Source organism: Capricornis sumatraensis, chromosome 1 (genome assembly GCF_032405125.1).
Source record: "Capricornis sumatraensis isolate serow.1 chromosome 1, serow.2, whole genome shotgun sequence".
NCBI classification, from domain to species: domain Eukaryota; kingdom Metazoa; phylum Chordata; class Mammalia; order Artiodactyla; family Bovidae; genus Capricornis; species Capricornis sumatraensis.
This window is the reverse complement of record NC_091069.1, coordinates 193,655,949-193,673,870: the sequence shown is the minus strand read 5'-3', so window position 1 is coordinate 193,673,870 and position 17,922 is coordinate 193,655,949. Positions and strand designations below refer to the sequence as shown.

The window sequence follows — 17,922 nt, the reverse complement described above, 5'->3', positions numbered from 1 at the left end:
GTTTCTATCACTTAGCATCATGCTCTCAAGGTTCATTTATGTTGTGGCATGTATTGGTACTTTATTTCTTTTTATGGTTGGATAATAGTCTGTTGTATGGGCATACTATGTTTTATTTATTCTTTCATCGATTGATGGATATTTGGGTTTCCACTTTTTGGCTATTATGAATAATGCCACTATACACATTTTGTGTACAAAGTTTTTTTAGAAATATATTTTAAAATTTATTTTTTTTTGGCTTCACTGGGTCTTTGTTGCTGTGTGTGGGCTTTCTCTAGTTGCAGCGAGCGAGGGCTACCCTTCATTGTGGTGCACGGGCTTCTCATTGCGGTGGCATCTCTTTGTGGCTTCATTGTGGCAGGCAGGCTCAAGTGCAGGAGCTTCAGTAGGTGCAGCACATGGGCTCAGTAGCTGTGGTGCAAGGGCTTAGTTGCTGTGAAGCATGTGGGATCACCCCCTGCCAGGGATTGAACCTGTGTCCTCTGCATTGACAGGCAGATTCTCAGCCACCAGACAATCAGGGAAGTCCCCATGTACAAATTTTTATATGGACATGTTTTCATTTCTCGTGAATGGAATTTCTCTGTCATATAGTAACTCCATGTTTAACTCTCTTGGAAGCTACTGAATTGTTTCTTAACAGTGACAGTGTAACATCCCCACTAGCAATGTGTGAGGGCTTCAGTTTTCCTACATCCTCACCAACCCTTGTTAAATCTCATCGTGGTTTTGATTTGCATTTCCCTAGTGGCTAATGATGAATGCCTTTTCATATGCATATTGACCAATTACCTATCTTTGGAGAAATATCTATTCATATGCTTTGTCTGTTTTTAATGAGGTTAAGTTGTCTTTGTATTTTTGAGTTTGAAGAGCTCTGGATACAGTTACCTTATGGGATATATGGTTTACAAATATGTTCTTCTGTTGTATGGGTTATCGTTTCACTTTCTTAATAGTATCCTTTTGTCTGTTTTTTTTCTTTTGTCACTTTGTGCTTTTGGTGTTGTATCTAGAAAACCATTGCCTAACCCAAAGGTCACAAAGATTTTCTTACATGCTTTCTTTTAAGAGTTTTGATCCATCTGGAGTTAATTTTTGCATATGATGTGAGGTAGGGATCCAGATTTATTCTTTTGAATGTGGATATGTAGTTGTCCCAGCACCATTTGTTGAAAAGATTGTCCTTTCCCCACTGAATGGTCTCAGTACCCTTGTTGAAAATCAGTTGACCGTTGATACGTAGGGTTATATCTGAACTCTGAATTCTGTTCTATTAGGCTATTGATCTATATGTTTGTTCTTATGCCAGTTTTAGACTGTCTTGATTATTGTAACTTTAGGTATTTTTTCTTGTTAGCTCTAGAGGGTTGTTTATTTCAAGACCCGAAAAAGGAAAGGGCCTGAGTGTGATTCTTTTCTCCAGATTTTGCTGAACCGCTGACCTTGCCTGGTTATGGAGGAGCAGCTTCTGCTGGGGCCTCTGTTTTTGGTGCTACTGGATTGGATAACCAACCTCCGGAAGAAACTGTAGCTATCATTACCTCCATGGGATTCCATCGAAATCAGGCTATTCAGGCCCTGCGAGCAACGGTAAGCACGAGAGACCATGTGAACCCCTGCCTCTTCTGTTTTGTTACTGGCAACTGAAACTTTCCAGTGTCCTCTGATCGTTTTGAATCATGTCTGTCTCACACCCACTATTCCCCAGAAGGGTTTATTAACATGTAGTATATATAAGGGTAAAATAAATGATTGAGGGAAACATTCAGAGATTTTAAGAGTAAGGATATTTTCAAAAAGCAAGGGAGATAATACAATGGAGGTAAGATAATCCAGCTGAAAGACACTCTGTGTCCTCTTAATGTTCATTAGCATGAGGTCAGAGACTTTACTTGGAGCTTGCTTGTGGCCTTAGAGGAAGGAGGGATGCTTGAGATCCTGTGTTCAATAAGGCAGTCCTTCAGGAGAAATTGTGCTTTTCTGATACCAAGATCTTGGAGTGTTCTCTCTCAAAAGTCCTCATGGAGAAGTCTCTTTGGAATTATCTGCTTCTGTTTCTCTCTGTGGAGAGAAGTTTTATCAGGTATTCGTGAAGTCCTGATATTATCAGGAAAGACGGGACCAGGATATTGGAGGGTAGACAGAGGCCTTCCTCTTGCAGTGCAGACATCTGTTTAATGTTGAGGGAAAGTACTTTTTTTTTTTTCACACCATAATCCATTTTTGAGGGCTTCCCTGGTGGCTAAGTGGTAAAGCCTGCCAATTCAGGAGACCCAGACCCCGGTTCCATCTCTGGGTTGGGAAGTTCCCCTGAGGAGGAAATGGCAACCCACTCCAGTACTCTTGCCTGGGAAGACCCATGGACAGAGGAGCCTGGCAGGCTACAGTCCAAGGGAACAAGATTGCAAGCATTGGACATGACTTAGTGACTAAACCACCAGAACCAATCCATTTTTAAGTGGATATCAGCTCCCGAGTCCTTCTTGCCATCCTGACTGGGCTCTGATTGGGCCCCTTGCTGAGGTCACAGAGGCTCTCGGCTGGCTCCCGACAGTTTGGCTGGAACAATCTGTTTTCCTTTAAAATGCTTGAAATGTTTCAACCGGAGTTTGTTATACTCAGTGTACTTGTTTATGCCCCAATTATTTTACTTGCTTGACTGTTTAATTGGCAATTTTGCCTACATCTAAACAAATTGTTTAACTCATCAAGTAATGTCACAAAGGGGATTGACGGAAATGCTTTTATGGTCCATTGATCTGAATTACATGGAGTTCAGTTTTAAACAATGTAACTTAACTAACCAGTGTTGTCTTCATTAATCAAGGCATCATCTTGTCTCTGCTGCAGTTCAGTCACTCTTCTGACATTTAGGAGAAGAGGCTCTGACCTGGTATCCATGTTAGCTTTCCTCCACCCCGCATGGTTATCTGCACAAAATACAGTTGGTGGAGAAGGTAGCATTGCAGTTAGTGTGGCTTTGGAAAGAGCCGCAGTAAGACAGATGCCATTCTCTTGGCCTTCAGCCTCTCATCATTATCAGCATCAGCTCACAGAAATGCTGAGCTAGGACTGATACAGCTTTGGAATGCTGACCTGCTGCTTTGAACTGTTTTCCAGTGAATCCAGTTACAGACCTCAGTTGAGAGACTTGCAGAATGTCCATGGAAAGTGCATTTCATAGACAAGGTCAGAGCCTCTTACTCAGAGCCACTTAGGACTAATGAATTCAGGCCTCCTGCCCTGTCTGCTTGACATCCTGGTTCAGACAGTCAGGATATAATGAGGCCTCAGGACAGCATACATTGTAAAAATGTTTTGTTTTATCAGAATAGTAACCTGGAAAGAGCACTGGATTGGATCTTTAGCCATCCTGAGTTTGAGGAGGACAGTGACTTTGTGATTGAGATGGAGAATAACGCCAATGCAAACATCATTTCTGAGGCCAAACCTGAAGGACCTAGAGTCAAGGATGGATCTGGAAGTAAGTTCTTGCCTCAGGGATTGCTCAAGGGGTTGTGGTACATTCTCTTCACGCCCTTCCCTCCCACTTCTGCATGTTGACATCTTTAAAGTGAAAGTGAAGTTGCATTGTCGGACTCTTTGCGACCCCATGGACTGTAGCCTACCAGACTCCTCTGTCCATGGGATTTTCCAGGCAAGAGTAGTGGAGTGGGTTGCCATTTCCTTCTCCAGGGGATCTTCCCGACCCAGGGATCAAACCTGGGTATCCACATTGTAGGCAGATGCATTTACCATCTGAGCCACTAGGGAAGTCTGCCATCATTCAAACCTTAGCATAGATTCCAGCTTCTCATAAATGGTGCTGCTGCTGCTAAGCTGCTGCTGCTGCTAAGTCGCTTCACTCATGTCCGACTCTGTGCGACCCCATAGACGGCAGCCCACCAGGCTTCCCCCGTCCCTGGGATTCTCCAGGCAAGAACACTGGAGTGGGTTGCCATTTCCTTCTCCAATGCATGAAAGTGAAAAGTGAAAGTGAAGTCGCTCAGTCGTGTCTGACTCTTCACGACCCCATGGACTGCAGCCCACCAGGCTCCTCCATCCATGGGATTTTTCAGGCAAGAGTACTGGAGTGGGGTGCCATTGCCTTCTCCACATGAATGGTGCACTTGGCTACTTCTCTTGGGCCAGGGTGACCTGGGGGAGTCTTGACAGACTCAGGCATGCCACCTGGTGTGTACGCCTCACTTTAGCGCCAGCTCTGACTTGCTCTGTGCTTTGAAGTGAAATTCCATTGTAGGCCATGAACACTTTTGTCCCAAAGAGAGCTGTTACTTTCGTGGTAACATTTTTGAAGAGTTGAAAAGCGATCTTTTACCCTTGACCCTATCATTGCTCATACCTCCTCCTGATCATTTTCTGAAGGGCAGTCAGGTCAGGAAGAACTGCTGTAGGTGCATGTGGTGCCCTCCATCAGTAAACACATATATGTCACCCTGTGCTGAGCATGACTCTAAGCACTTTATGTAGACACTCATTTAATCCTCACCATACCCATTTTACAGGTAAGAAAACAGAGGCATAGAAAGATTAGATAATGTTGCCCAAGATCACATAGTTCTTCAGAGGTAGAGCCAAGATGCAAAGTCAGAATGCATGTTCCTGCCTACTCTGTACCCTGTCTCTCGGGCTCTCCTTCCCTACAGGATCAGAGCCTGGCAGCCACCACCCCCTGCCGTCAGGTCCCAGCCAGCTCGTCTCTCGGTGTTGTTGCCTCTGCACTCCCCAGACCTACAGCTCACAGGCCTGGTATTGTAGCCACACCATTCAGTGGTCCTCGACCCTCTCTCCTTACCCCTAGGCCTTCATTCAGGCTAACCCTTAGATGCAAATTGCCCCTTCTTTCCCATCACGGCTTGCTAAAATCCTCATCGTTATTCAGAACTTGGCCACAGGTTCCACTTCTCTGGGCCACTTCCCCAGGTTCTTATCGTAATCAGTCCCTTCTTACCTCACAGGCTGATGACAATTATACCAACATTAACAGTCCTTCACTCATGTCATATTTAGTCTTCACAGTACCCCTGTGAGGTAGGCACTGGGATTGTGTCCATGCTGCAGCTGAGGAAACTGAGGCAGAGAGGGCAAAGTAACTTGCCAAGCTCGCTGTGCTGATGAGAAGTAGAACCAGAATTCCTCCCCCCCAGGCAGCCTGTCTGCAGAGGCTGTGCCCCTAGCTCCTGTAATGGGGTGTTTGCTTTTCTTATTAGAGGTATCAGGTTCATCTTGAGATAAAATTAGTTGTGTAAATACCTGTGTCTCCCAGCTGACAGGGAGCTGGTGGAGGACAGAGGCCGTTTTACTTTTATAGAGCTTGTGGTGTCCGGTGCATAGAAAGTACCAACAAAATAATAGTTGTATCTAGTTAAATTCACCAAAACAGCATTTGTTCCTATAATGGTATGACATGTAGCTTCATGGTCTTACCAGACCTAACACGTATGCATTGATATGGCTCTAGAGACAGAGGGGGAGGGAAATTTCCTTCTTCTTTTATATAAAACAGGTATTTCTTCACTGAAACTGTGTTAATGCGACTAGATAAGAAAAGGACGAGCTGTAGTTCTCCCAACTTCCAACCTGTCTAAAGAGGGTTGTGTTACTTTTTGGAAATCACTGCCTGGGCTAAAATATTAAAAGCTGTTACGGACAAGTTACTCAATAATTCACGAGCAGGATTTATTATGTGTTCTGTGTCCATTGGTTCCCCGCTTCCTTGATTTTCTGTAATGGACTTTTCTTTAGGATGGTGAGTTCTTGCAGAAGGAATAAACCACAAGATGGGGCCCTTGTAACGCCGCCAAGGTAGTTGGCTGCAGACGGAGGGAGAGTCTGATCATTAGGGTTTCCTGTCTTCTGATGGAGCTTGGACAGACCAACCATTCTCTAAGAGATGGTCGTTAATGATACAGAACAGCCACATCCTCTCCTCGGGCTTACTGAACTCAGAGTGACCTGCACGTATTCCTGTTTTTTGAGTCGCATCCTTGAATAGGATTTCATGAAGTTTTTAAACACCCTTGAATTTAAAGGCGCTCTGGGCCAAACTCTGTGGTTCTTACTCCTCATCACTTCCAAATTTAGCAATTATGGTTGAGTGTGGGGAAGGAGACAGTGATGCACTATGAAAAAGCACACGGAGGATATGCAGAATCTAAGGGCAGTAGGAGGAGAAAAATTTAGTTATAAAAAATGCATAAACCACCCTAACTCATCAAATGCATTCTGCGTGGGATTTTGCAGAAGAACAGATGCTTTTCAAGTGGCCTTTCCAGCACTGTGTCTGGCCCATGGGAGGTGATGAGCAAATGAATGACTGCATGAAGAAGTGAAGGCCACGTGGTGGTGGTCACAGGGGCTGTTTGTTTGCTGCCTCCACTGAGTGCCGCCTGGAGGAACTAGCAGTGGACTGCTGCATTCTGTTGCCAAGACCATAGGAAAGGGGAAAAATGACATCTTTTTCTTCGCTGCATTAGCATCTGAACGCATGTTGGTCACTTTTCTTGTTTTCCTTTTCCAAAAATTAACATTTATGTTATTTTTTCTTCCAATGAAAAAGATGTATAATAACTTTAGCAACTTGAGAAAATGCAGATCTATGAAAAGAGGAAAATGATAATTACAGTCCTACTAGCCAGTCATAACCCAGTCACTGTTAAATATTTTGTGTTTATCCTTTTTTCAGATCTTTCTTGGCAAAAAAAAAAAAAAAGAATGTAAAAATATATATTTATAGAAATATAGCATTCTATTCTATACATGATATCTTTAGATATTGAAAGATAGTTAATTTACAATATATTAGTTTCAGGTGTACAGCATAGTGATTCAGTATTTTTATAGCTGATACTCCATTTATAGTTATTACAAAATAATGACTGTATTTCCCTGTGTTGTACATTATAGCCACTATTCATGCTATTTTATAGCCTGCTCATTCCCTAACTGTGGGTATACATTATGTAAATCCAAGTCATTGAACATATATTAATATTCAGTTGTACCATAATATATATACCTAATTCTAGGCCAGCTAGCTATTATTTAAATAAAAGACAATTTCAGAAAGAGTTTTAAATAACGGGGTTATTTGCACATTCAGAAGGTGTTGGCAGTGATTTTTAAATAATACATTATTCTTAAAGGGTGAATTCTGTTCACAGAAGTATAACAAATGCTTCTTTCCGTCTCTATCGAGGTAATAAACATTTGTTCAACATTTAAGTTTCTTTCATTTCTTCCCTCCTCCACTCCACTCCCTTCTTTTTTCCTGTAATGAGTATTCTTGAGCTCTCCCTTCTTCTTTTTTTTTTTAAAGTTACTTTAAATAAATTGTTTTTTTCTTTGCTGCACCAGGTCTTGGTTGCAGCCCACTGACTCTTTAGTAGTAGCATGCGAACTCTTCTTAATTGTGAGTTTCCTGACCAGGGATTGAACCCGGGCCCCCTGATTTGGAAGCTCAGAGTCTTAGCCATTAGACCACCAGGGAAGGCCCTCCTTTATTATTTCTTTAGGGTGAGTTTCTGGAAGTGAAGTTTTGGAGTCAAATGTGTGTTTTGAGATGTGAATGCAGATGATTGCTTCACTCCCCTCAAACACCCATGAGCTCCTTTTCCCATCCTTCCCAGCAGTGCTGTTGGCCAAGCACTCTTCATATTTTTCATATCCTTATTGCCTAGTTGTTTTTCTTCTTGTGTTAATTGCTTCCTCACTTCCTTTGCCCATTGCCCATTTTTACTGAAGTGTTTAGATATTTTTTTTTTATTGATTTGTTTGACAGTTTCAAGTATTGTAAATTATACCTCGTAGCTTTATAGTATTGAGTTTTTCTGGCAGAAACGTGTTTTCTTTTGCTTCATCTCCCCTTTCTCCTGCCCCTGAAGCTATATGGTTTTCCATATAGTTGTATGTGTTTCCGGTTTAGTTACTTCTCAGAATTACATATTCTGTGTTGTTCAGTTGCTCAGTCATGTCTGACTCTTTGCAACCCTATGGACTGCAGCATGCCAGGCTTCCCAGTCCTTCACCATCTCCCAAAACTTGCTCAGACTTATGTCCATTGAGTTGGTGGTGCCATCCAACCATCTTATCTTCTGTTGCCCTTCTCCTCCTGCCATCGGTCTTTTCTAGCATCAGGGTCTTTTCCAATGAGTTGGCTCTTTATATCAGGTAGCCAAAGTATTGGAGCTTAAGCTTCAGCATTAGTCCTTCCAGTGAATATTCAGGGTTGATTTCCTTTAGGAAAAGGAAATTTCCTTTGATCTCCTTGTTGTCCAAGGGACTTTCAAGAGTCTTCTCCAGTACCACAATTCAAAAGCATCAGTTCTTTGGCACTCAGCTTTTCTTATGGTCCAACTCTCACATCCATACATGACTACTGGAAAAACCATAGCCTTGACTAGACGGACCTTTGTTGGCAAGTGATGTCTCTGCTTTTTAATATGATGTCTAGGTTTGTCATAGCTTTTCTTCCAAGGAGCAAGCGTCTTTTGATATCATGGCTGCAGTCACCATCCAAAGTGATTTTGGAGCCCCAGAAAATAAAGTCAGTCACTGTTTCCATTTTTTCATCATCTGTTTGCTGTAAAGTGGTGGACAGATGCCATGATCTTCATTTCTGAATGTTGAGTTTTAAGCCAGCTTTTTCACTCTCCTCTTTCACTTTCATCAAGAAGCTCTTTAGTTCATCTTCACTTTCTGCCATAAGGGTGGTGTCATCTGCATATCTGAGGTGACATGAATAAATCAAGATTTCTCCCAGCAAGCTTGATTCCAGCTTGAGACTTATCCAGCCCAGCATTTTGCGTAATGTACTCTGCATATAAGTTAAATAAGCAGGGTGACAATATACAACCTTGAAGTACTCCTTTCCCAATTCTGAACCAGTTCATTGTTCCATGTCTGGTTCTAACTGTTGCTTCTTGACCTCCATACAGGTTTCTCAGGAGGCAGATAAGGTGGTCTGGTTTTCTTATCTGTTTAAGAATTTTCCACAGTTTGTTGTGATCCACACAGTTAAAGGCTTTAGTGTAGTCCATGAAGCAGAAATAGATGTTTTTCAGAAATTTGCTTGCTTTTTTTTTTTTTTTTATGGTCCAATGATGTTGGCAATTTGATCTCTGGTACCCCTGACTTTTCTAAATCCTGCTTCTACATATGGAAGTTCTTGGTTCACATACTATTGAGCTTAACTTGAAGGATTTTGAGCATTACCTTGCTAGCATGTGAAATGAGTGCAGTTGTGTGGTAGTTTGAGCATTCTTTGGCATTACCCTTCTTTGGGATTGGAATGAGAACTGACCATTTCCAGTCCTGTGACCACTGCTGAGTCTTCCAAATTTGCTGGCATATTGAGTGCAGCACTTTCACAGCATCATCTTTAAGTACTTGTAATAGCTCAACTGGAATTCCATCACCTCCACTAGCTTTGTAGTAATGCTCCCTAAGGCTCACTTGACTTCACACTCCAGGATGTCTGGCTCTAAAGGAGTGATCACACAATCATGGTCATTCAGGTCAGTAAGACCTTTTTTGTATAGTTCTTCTGTGTATTCTTGCCATCTCTTCGTAATATCTTCTGCTTCTGTTAGGTCCATACTGTATCTACCCTTTATTGTGCCCATCTTTGCATGAAATGCTCCCTTGGTATCTCCAGTTATCTTGAAAAGATCTGTAATCTTTTCCATTTTGTTTTCCTCTGTTTCTTTGCATTGTTCACTGAGGAAGGCTTTTTTTTTTTTAATCTCTCCTTGCTATTCTTTGAAACTCTGCATTCAGATGGGTATATCTTTCCTTTTTTTCCTTTGCCTTTTGCGTCTCTTCTTTTCTCAGCTATTTGTAAGGCCTCCTCAGACAACCATTTTGCCTTTCTGCATTTCTTTTTCTTGGGAATGGTTTTAATCACTGCCTCCTATACCAGTGTTACGAACCTCCATCCATAGTTCTTTAGGCACTCTTATCAGATCTAATCCCTTGAATCTATTTGTCACTTCCACTGTGTAATCGTAAAGGATTTGATTTAGGTCATACCTGAATGGCCTATTGTTTTCCCTACTTTCTTCAATTTAAGTCTGAGTTTTGCAATAAGGAGTTCATGATCTGAGCCATAGTCAGCTCCTGGTCTTGTTTTTGCTGACTATATAGAGCTTCTCCATCTTCCTGCAAAGAATATAATCAATCTGATTTTGATATTGACCATCTGATGATGTCCATGTGTAGAGCTGTCTCGTGTTGTTGGCACAGGGTGTTTGCTTATGACCCTTGTGTTCTCTTGGCAAAACTCGGTTAGCCTTTGCCCTGCTTCATTTTGTACTCTAAGGCCAAACTTGCCTGTTACTCCAGGTATCTCTTCCTACTTTTCATTCCAATCCCCTATGATGAAAAGGACAACTTTTTTTGGTGTTAGTTCTAGAAGGTCTTGTAGGTCATCATAGAACTATTCACTTTCAGCTTCTTTGGCATTAGTTGTTGTGGCATAGACTTGGATTACTGTGATATTGAATAGTTTGCCTTGGAAATGAACAGAGATCATTTTGTCGTTTTTGAGGTTGCACACAAGTACCACATTTCAGACTCTTCTGTTGACTATGAGGGCTACTGCATTTCTTCTAAGGGATTCTTGCCCACAGCGATAGATATAATGGTCATCTGAATTAAATTTGCCCATTTCCATTCATTTTAGTTCACCGATTCCTAAAATGTTGATGTTCACTCTTACCATCTTCTGTTTGACCACTTCCAGTTTACCTTGATTGATTGATCTAACATTCCAGGTTCCTATGCAATATTGTTCTTTACAGCATCAGATTTTACTTTCACCATGAGACCCATTCACAGCTGGGCATTGTTTCAGCTTTGGCCCATCCTCTTCATTTCTTCTGGAGCTATTTCTCTGCTCTTCTCCAGCAGCACATTGGACATCTACTGACCTAGGGGGTTCATTTTTCAGTGTCATATTTTTTTGCCTTTTCATACTGTTCATGGGACACTCAAGCCAAGAATGATGAAGTGGTTTGCCATTCCCTTCACCAGTGGACCACATTTTGTCAGAACTCTCCACCATGACCCGTCTGTCTTGGGTGGTTTCCTCCATTGCATGGCTCGTAGTTTCATTAAGATGCACAAAGCTGTGATCAATTTGGTTAGTTTTCGGTGATTGTGGTTTTGTCTCTGTCTGCCCTCTGATGGATGAGGATAAGAGGCTTGTGCAACCTTCCTGATAAAGGAGGGACTGGCTGGCTGTAGGGGAGACTGGGTCTTGCTTTGATGGGAAAGGCCATGCTTAGTAAATCTTTATTCCAATTTTCTGTTGATATATTTTCTAAACTGTTTCTCCTGGATTTTGAAAAGTTCCTGATCTTGCAGTTGGCCTTTCTGCAGGGATTTGATTAGAATTATATTGAATTCATAGGTTCCACTCTGAAAAATATGTATTCTTTATAGGTGAGTTGTTTACATTCTCAAGACATTGCTTTTTAACTTTATTTTGGTTGGTGAATTGGCTTGAACATTTGGGGGTAATGAGGAAAATTTAAAGGTTTAGGTAATTTCTATTTAGGAGCAAAATGGACAGCCCAAACAGACAAATCAAATAAAACCAACAACAGTTTTCAGGGTTCTTTTATAAATAGTAGGATTGCTAAGCCAAACTTGTTTAAACAAAATGGTATGTGTTGTATCATAAAAGCTAGCAGGTCCGTGTATCGTCTGCCTCTGTTTCCTTAGCGTTGGTTCCAGTCTTAAACAGGCACTCCCTCATGGCCACAGGATGGCTGCCAATGCTTCGTACTATTAAAACTTTCCAGGTTAAAATTTAGCAGAAAGTGTCTTGTCCCAGAGTTCTCTGCAGAGGTTCTGAACATATGAGGGTCTGTCTTCAGGTGGTGCTAGTGGTAAAGAGCCTGCCTGCCAATGAAGGGGACACAAGAGATGCAGGTTTGATCCCTGGGGTGGGAAGATCCCTTGGAGGAGGGCATGGCAACCCACTCTCTTTGCCTGGAGAATCCCATGGACAGAGGAACCTTGTGGTTCTGACTCCTTTGTGACCTCATGGACTTTAGTCCACCAGGCTCCTCTGTCCATGGGATTTCCCAGGCAAGAATACTGGAGTAGGTTACCATTTCCTTCTCCAGGGGGTCTTCCCAATCCAGGCATCAAACTCGTGTCTCCTGCATTGGCAGGAGAATTCTTTACTGCTGAGTCACAAGGGAAGACCTAAGAGTAGGTTACTCTTACTTTAAGGAGTAGCGTGGCTACTGGGATGTCACTACAGCCTGTTAACTCCAAAAATAATGACATGGAAGGTGTTTGAACTGGAAAAACAGTGACTGGGATTAAAGGAGCATTTGCATCAAATTCTTCCTTTAGGGAATATGTTAATTAAAAATGTCTACTGTCATCTTTTTGAATGAGGAAGCAATGTCATTGCCTGATGTTATCTAATTTGATTAAAAGGGTTCATGCTTTCAACACTTGGTGTAAAAGTAGCTGTGCTTTACTGAATGTCTACTAAATGCCAGGCATTTCCGTTACTGATTTTTCCTGGCTCCTCACAGTGAGAAAGTGGTAGCTAATAAGATACCTATTTGCTTGTGGTACGACCACCTTGTAATTCAGGTCTGGCTGATTTTAAAGGCTGCATTTTGTCCTTTGCCCCCTCTTGAGTCATCCTATTTCAGGTTTTCTAAATTGGAACACAGGCAGGAGCCTATTTTTCAGAAGACTATTTATGGTCATCTCTTACCTGTCTTAAGAGCTATACTTAACTTTCTGTTGAGTTTTTGAAATTCTTAAGAAGTGGGAAATCAAGTCATCAGTCTGACCTATCTGGGCTTCTACCATTTGCAAAATCATTCCTGTTTCTGTGTTGCACTTAATGAGTGCTTAGTTGTTTTTTTTAAAGAATTCACTGATTGCCAATGTAATTAAAATGTGATTAGGCTGTGATTACTCAGAACCTGCTCCGGCTCCTTCAGCCACATTGCTCTAATGGTACAGACATCTTCTGCTGCAGCTGAGAATTTTCCAGCAAGGAGAGCAGAGAGACATTTCATTTACATAATGGTGGGGCTCCCACCATTCAGAACTCCCCAAGGAGTGCAGTCAGAACGGGAGCTGTAGGCTGGGGAGGCTAAGCCCCGGGGGGCTCCTCAAAAGCCGCACACACTGAATACATCTGGGTTCTCTTTCTCACTCCCCATCAGCCCCTGTGCTTTTCAGTGGTACTATGGAAGTTGAGAGGAAGCCACTCTGGAGTAAACTAATTTACACTGAAGTATAAGTGGCCAGGAACTATTGAGCTTGGAGGAAAGTCTTTGCTACTTGTTGTTTTAGGCAGTATGACAGTAAGAAGGCCAGGTGGATTGGTGGTTTTGAGTTGGCTGGAGTTGGGGAGGCAATTTGTAGACCTTTTAAGATTCTGTCCATGTTATCAGTTACCTTAAGCTGTTATTGATTTACTGAAATCCTCCGTTCTCTCTTTTTTGGGAATTGAATAGTTTCCTAAAGGCTCCAAATCCACTCCTTGCCCCCCACCACACTCCATGGGTCTTTTCTCAGAGCAGGAATGAGGGAGACCAAGCAGTTGAAGGTAGGGAGATTGCAGATGTAGGGTGTCTGTGAGTCAGATGCTGGGAAATTGGGAATGACATTTTCCCTTCTGTTGTTAGGGATGGGTAATGAAACACATTATTCAAGTTAGGAAGATTCAGCTGGAAAATTCAGTCTTGGTTTCTCATCCGCAGGCTGCAGAGCACCCGGGGTCTTGGTGTTTGCTCCAAGCAGTTTTTGGTGTTTCTGTAATCTGGGGAGATGTCTGTGTGCTGTCAGCCGTGTCTGACTCTTTGTGACCCCATGGACTGTAGCCCACCAGGCTTCTCTGTCCTTGGGATTTCCCGGGCAAGAATACTGGAGTGGGTTGCCATTTTCTTCTCCAGGGAATCTTCCCAACCCAGGATTGAACTCAGATCTCTTGCATTGACAGATAAATTGTTCATTGTCTGAGCCACCAAGGAAACCCTGTATTCTGAGCACTCTGTAGACGGACTAAATAATGTGTCCTGCCCTCACAGTCTTATGCTTTTTAAGTAGATATACATGCTTAAATGATTTATAAAATGTAAATTAATCGCACTTCTGAATCTAGCATTGCTTTTGGTCATTATGTGTTGTTAGACTATAGTTTTCAAAAAAGTAAAATGACTGTCAGGTACATGAAAACTGAACCTATAGACAGATTTTCTTTGATTTATTAGGGAACCAGTTAGTTGTTATTACTGATTCAAAAGCATCTGAAAAGATGCTTTAAAAATATTTAAAGATAATCTGATGGCTGAGTTAGATGTATAATTAGTATCTATGAGGATCATAACTCCTGGAAGTTACAGGTGTTGGCAGAAGAAAAACCTCAGAATCTAAAAGTTGCAAGTTTTATTCAGGGAACCTACTGAGGACAGTATCATCTGAGGAATTCTCTGAAGAGGTAAAGAAGGAGCCAAGGTATATATTAATACGAGTTTTGCTAGCAGAAAAACATGTAGTTGAACATCAAAAGCTTACTGCTAATCACAAAGAAAACATATCTCAAGTTAATGATCATAGTACTTTTCCATGTCGGGGAAGATGCAAGATTCTTAGCTCATTGAAATCATTCCTTAGAAATGAGTCTTAACTGTCTATCTAAGGTCGGTATCCAGAGTACAGAAAGGTTACTGTTTTTTCTCCCTCCTGAATTCCCTGAGGCTGCACTGTGGTCAGTGGGAGCAGCTGAAGGCTTGTTCTTTGTAGAGCTGGAATGGCAGGCAGCATTCTCCATCTACAGCGCCCCCTCCTGGTCACAGATTTGATCTAGGGTTGGGAGGCATTTCATGACAAATTTGTCCCACTGTACTAGGAGTTCTCCTGCTTAGGTCAGAGGGGGATTTCGTTGATAGGCCATTCAACAAGGTTTTTTTTTTTTTCAATTAGGCCCTGTTGATAACCTAAAATTCTCTGGCTTGTCTGTCATACTAGTTTACAATCTAGGAAGTTCTTTCCCTTATTCTTCTTTCTACGTCTTGTTGTTCGGTCACTCAGTTGTGTCTGACTCTTTGCGACCCCATGTGCTACAGCTCACCAAGCTTCCCTGTCCTTCACTATCTCCCAGAGTTTATTCAAACTCATGCCCATTGATTTGGTGATGCCATCCAACCATCTTATTCTATGTTGCCCCCTTCTCCTCCTGCCTTCAATCTTCCCCACCATCAGGGTCTTTTCATCAGGTGGCCAAAGTATTGGAGCTTTAACATCAGCCTTTGCAATGAATACTCAGGATTGATTTCCTTTAAGATGGACTGGTTTGATCTCCTTGTTTTTCAAGGGACTCTCGGGAGTCTTGTCCAACACCACAATTTGAAAGCATCAATTCTTTGGCGCTCAGCCTTCTTTATGGTCCAACTCTCACATCTGTACATGACTACTGGAAAACCATGGCTTTGACTATACAGACCTTTGTTGGTAAAGTGATGTCTAGGTTTGTCACGGCTTTTCTTCCATGGAGCAAGCGTCTTTTAATGTCGTGGCTCCAGGGCTTCCCTGGTGGCTCAGCAGTAAATAATCTGCCTGAGATGCAGGAATTCCAGGAGATACAGGTTCAGTCCCTAGGTTGGGAAGATCCCCTGGAGGAGAACATGGCAACCCACTCCAGTATTCTTGCCTGGAGAATCCCATGGACAGAGGAGCCAGGCTGGCTACAGTCTATAAAGTTGCAGAGAGATGAACTGAAGCAACTTAGCATACATACAGTCACTGTCCACAGTGATTTTGGAGCCTGAGAAAATATAGTCTGTCACTGTTTCCATTTCTTCCTCCCATCTTTTTGCCATGAAGTGATGAACCAGATGCCATGATCTTAGTTTTTGGATGTTGAGTTTTAAGCCAACCTTTTCAGTCACCTCTTTCACTTTCATTAAAATGCTTTTTAGTTCATCTTCACTTTCTGCCAAAAGGGTGGTGTCATCTGCATATCTGAGGTTATTGATACTTCTCCCTGCAATCTTGATTCCAGCTTCATCCAGCTTGGCATTTCACATGATGTACTCTGCATATCAGTTAAATAAGCAGGGTGACAATATATAGCTTTGACATACTCCTTTTGCAGTTTGAAATCAGTCTGCTGTTCCATGTCCAGTTCTAACGGTTGCTTCTTGACCGGCATACAGGTTTCTCAGGAGGCAGGTAAGGTGGTCTGGTATCCCAACTCTTTAAGAATTCCACACAGTCAAAGGCTTTAGTGTAGTCAGTGAAGCAGAAGTATATGTTTTTCTGCAATTCCCTAGTTTTTTTTATGGTTCAGCAGATGTTGGCATTTTGATCTCTGGTTCCTCTGCCTTTTCTAAGTCCAGTTTCTACATCCGGAAGTTCTCAGTTCACGTACTGTTGAAGCGTAACTTGAAAGATTTTGAGGATTACCTTGCTAACATGTCAAATGAGCACAATTGTGTAGTAGTTTGAATGTTCGTTGGCATTACCCTTCTTTGGGATTGGAATGAAATCTGACCTTTTCCAGTCCTGTGGCCACTGCTGCGTTTTCCAAATTTACTGACATATTGAGTGTAGCATTTTAACAGCATCATCTTTTAGGGTTTGAAGTAGCTCATCTGGAATTCCATCACCTCCACTAGCTTTGTTTATAGTACTGCTCCCTCAGGCCTACTTGTCTTCACACTCCAGGATGTCTGTCTGTTGTTTTCCCTTATTTCTTTGCATTGATCACTGAGGAGGGCTTTCTGCATTTCTTCTTCTTGGGGGTGATTTTGGTCATTGCCTCCTGGACAGTGTTATAAACCTCTGTCAGTATTTCTTCAGGCGCTTCGTCTATCAGATCTACTCCCACGAATCTATTTGTCCCATGTCTAGAGCTGTACTATTACGGTTGTTCTATATAGAGTTATATATGTAATCAGTTATCTCAAGTTGTTTCAGTTCAGTCGCTCAGTCGTGTCCGACTCTTTGTGACCCCATGAATCACAGCACGCCAGGCCTCCCTGTCCATCACCAGCTCCCAGAGTTCACCCAAACTTATGTGCATCGAGTCAGTGATGCTATCCAGCCATCTCATCCTCCGTTGTCCCCTTCTCCTCCTGCCCCCAATCCCTCCCATCATCAGGGTCTTTTCCAATGAGTCAACTCTTCGCATGAGGTGGCCAAAGTACTGGAGTTTCAGCTTTAGCGTCAGTCCTTCCAATGAACACCCAGGACTGGTCTCCTTTAGAATGGACTGGTTGGATCTCCTTGCAGTCCAAGGGGCTCTCAAGAGTCTCCTCCAACACCACAGTTCAAAAGCATCAATTATTCGGCCCTCGGCTTTCTTCAAAGTCCAACTCTCACATCCATACATGACCACTGGAAAACCCATAGCCTTGACTAGATGGACTTTTGTTGGCAAAGTAATATCTCTGCTTTTTAATATGCTATCTAGGTTGGTCATAACTTTTCTTCCAAGGAGTAAGCGTCTTTTAATTTCATGGCTGCAGTCACCATCTGCAGTGATTTTGGAGCCCCCCAAAATAAAGTCTGACGCTGTATTCACTGTTTCCCCATCTATTTGCCATGAAGTGATGGGGCCAGATGCCATGATCTTAGTTTTTTGAATGTTGAGCTTTAAGCCTACTTTTTCACTCTCCTCTTTCACTTTCATCAAGAGGCTTTTTAGTTCCTCTTCACTTTCTCCCATAAGGGTGGTGTCATCTGCATATCTGAGGTTATTGATATTTCTCCTGGAAATCTGGATTCCAGCTTGTGCTTCTTCCAGCCCAGCATTTCTCATGACATACTCTTCATATAAGTTAAATAAGCAGGGTGACAATATACAGCCTTGATGGACTCCTTTTCCTATTTGGAACCAGTCTGTTGTTCCAT

At 42.2% G+C, this 17,922-nt stretch overlaps 1 protein-coding gene across 1 annotated transcript in view; it reads left to right on the top strand.

The window, feature by feature from the left end:
* Nucleotides 1-17,922, top strand: part of USP13 (ubiquitin specific peptidase 13) — a 129,685-nt gene that overhangs the window by 102,692 nt on the left and 9,071 nt on the right. The window contains exons 18-19 of the mRNA XM_068971203.1: nucleotides 1,430-1,596; nucleotides 3,337-3,490. Coding sequence (XP_068827304.1) covers nucleotides 1,430-1,596; nucleotides 3,337-3,490 — 321 coding nt within the window. The remainder of the gene's footprint in view (nucleotides 1-1,429; nucleotides 1,597-3,336; nucleotides 3,491-17,922) is intronic.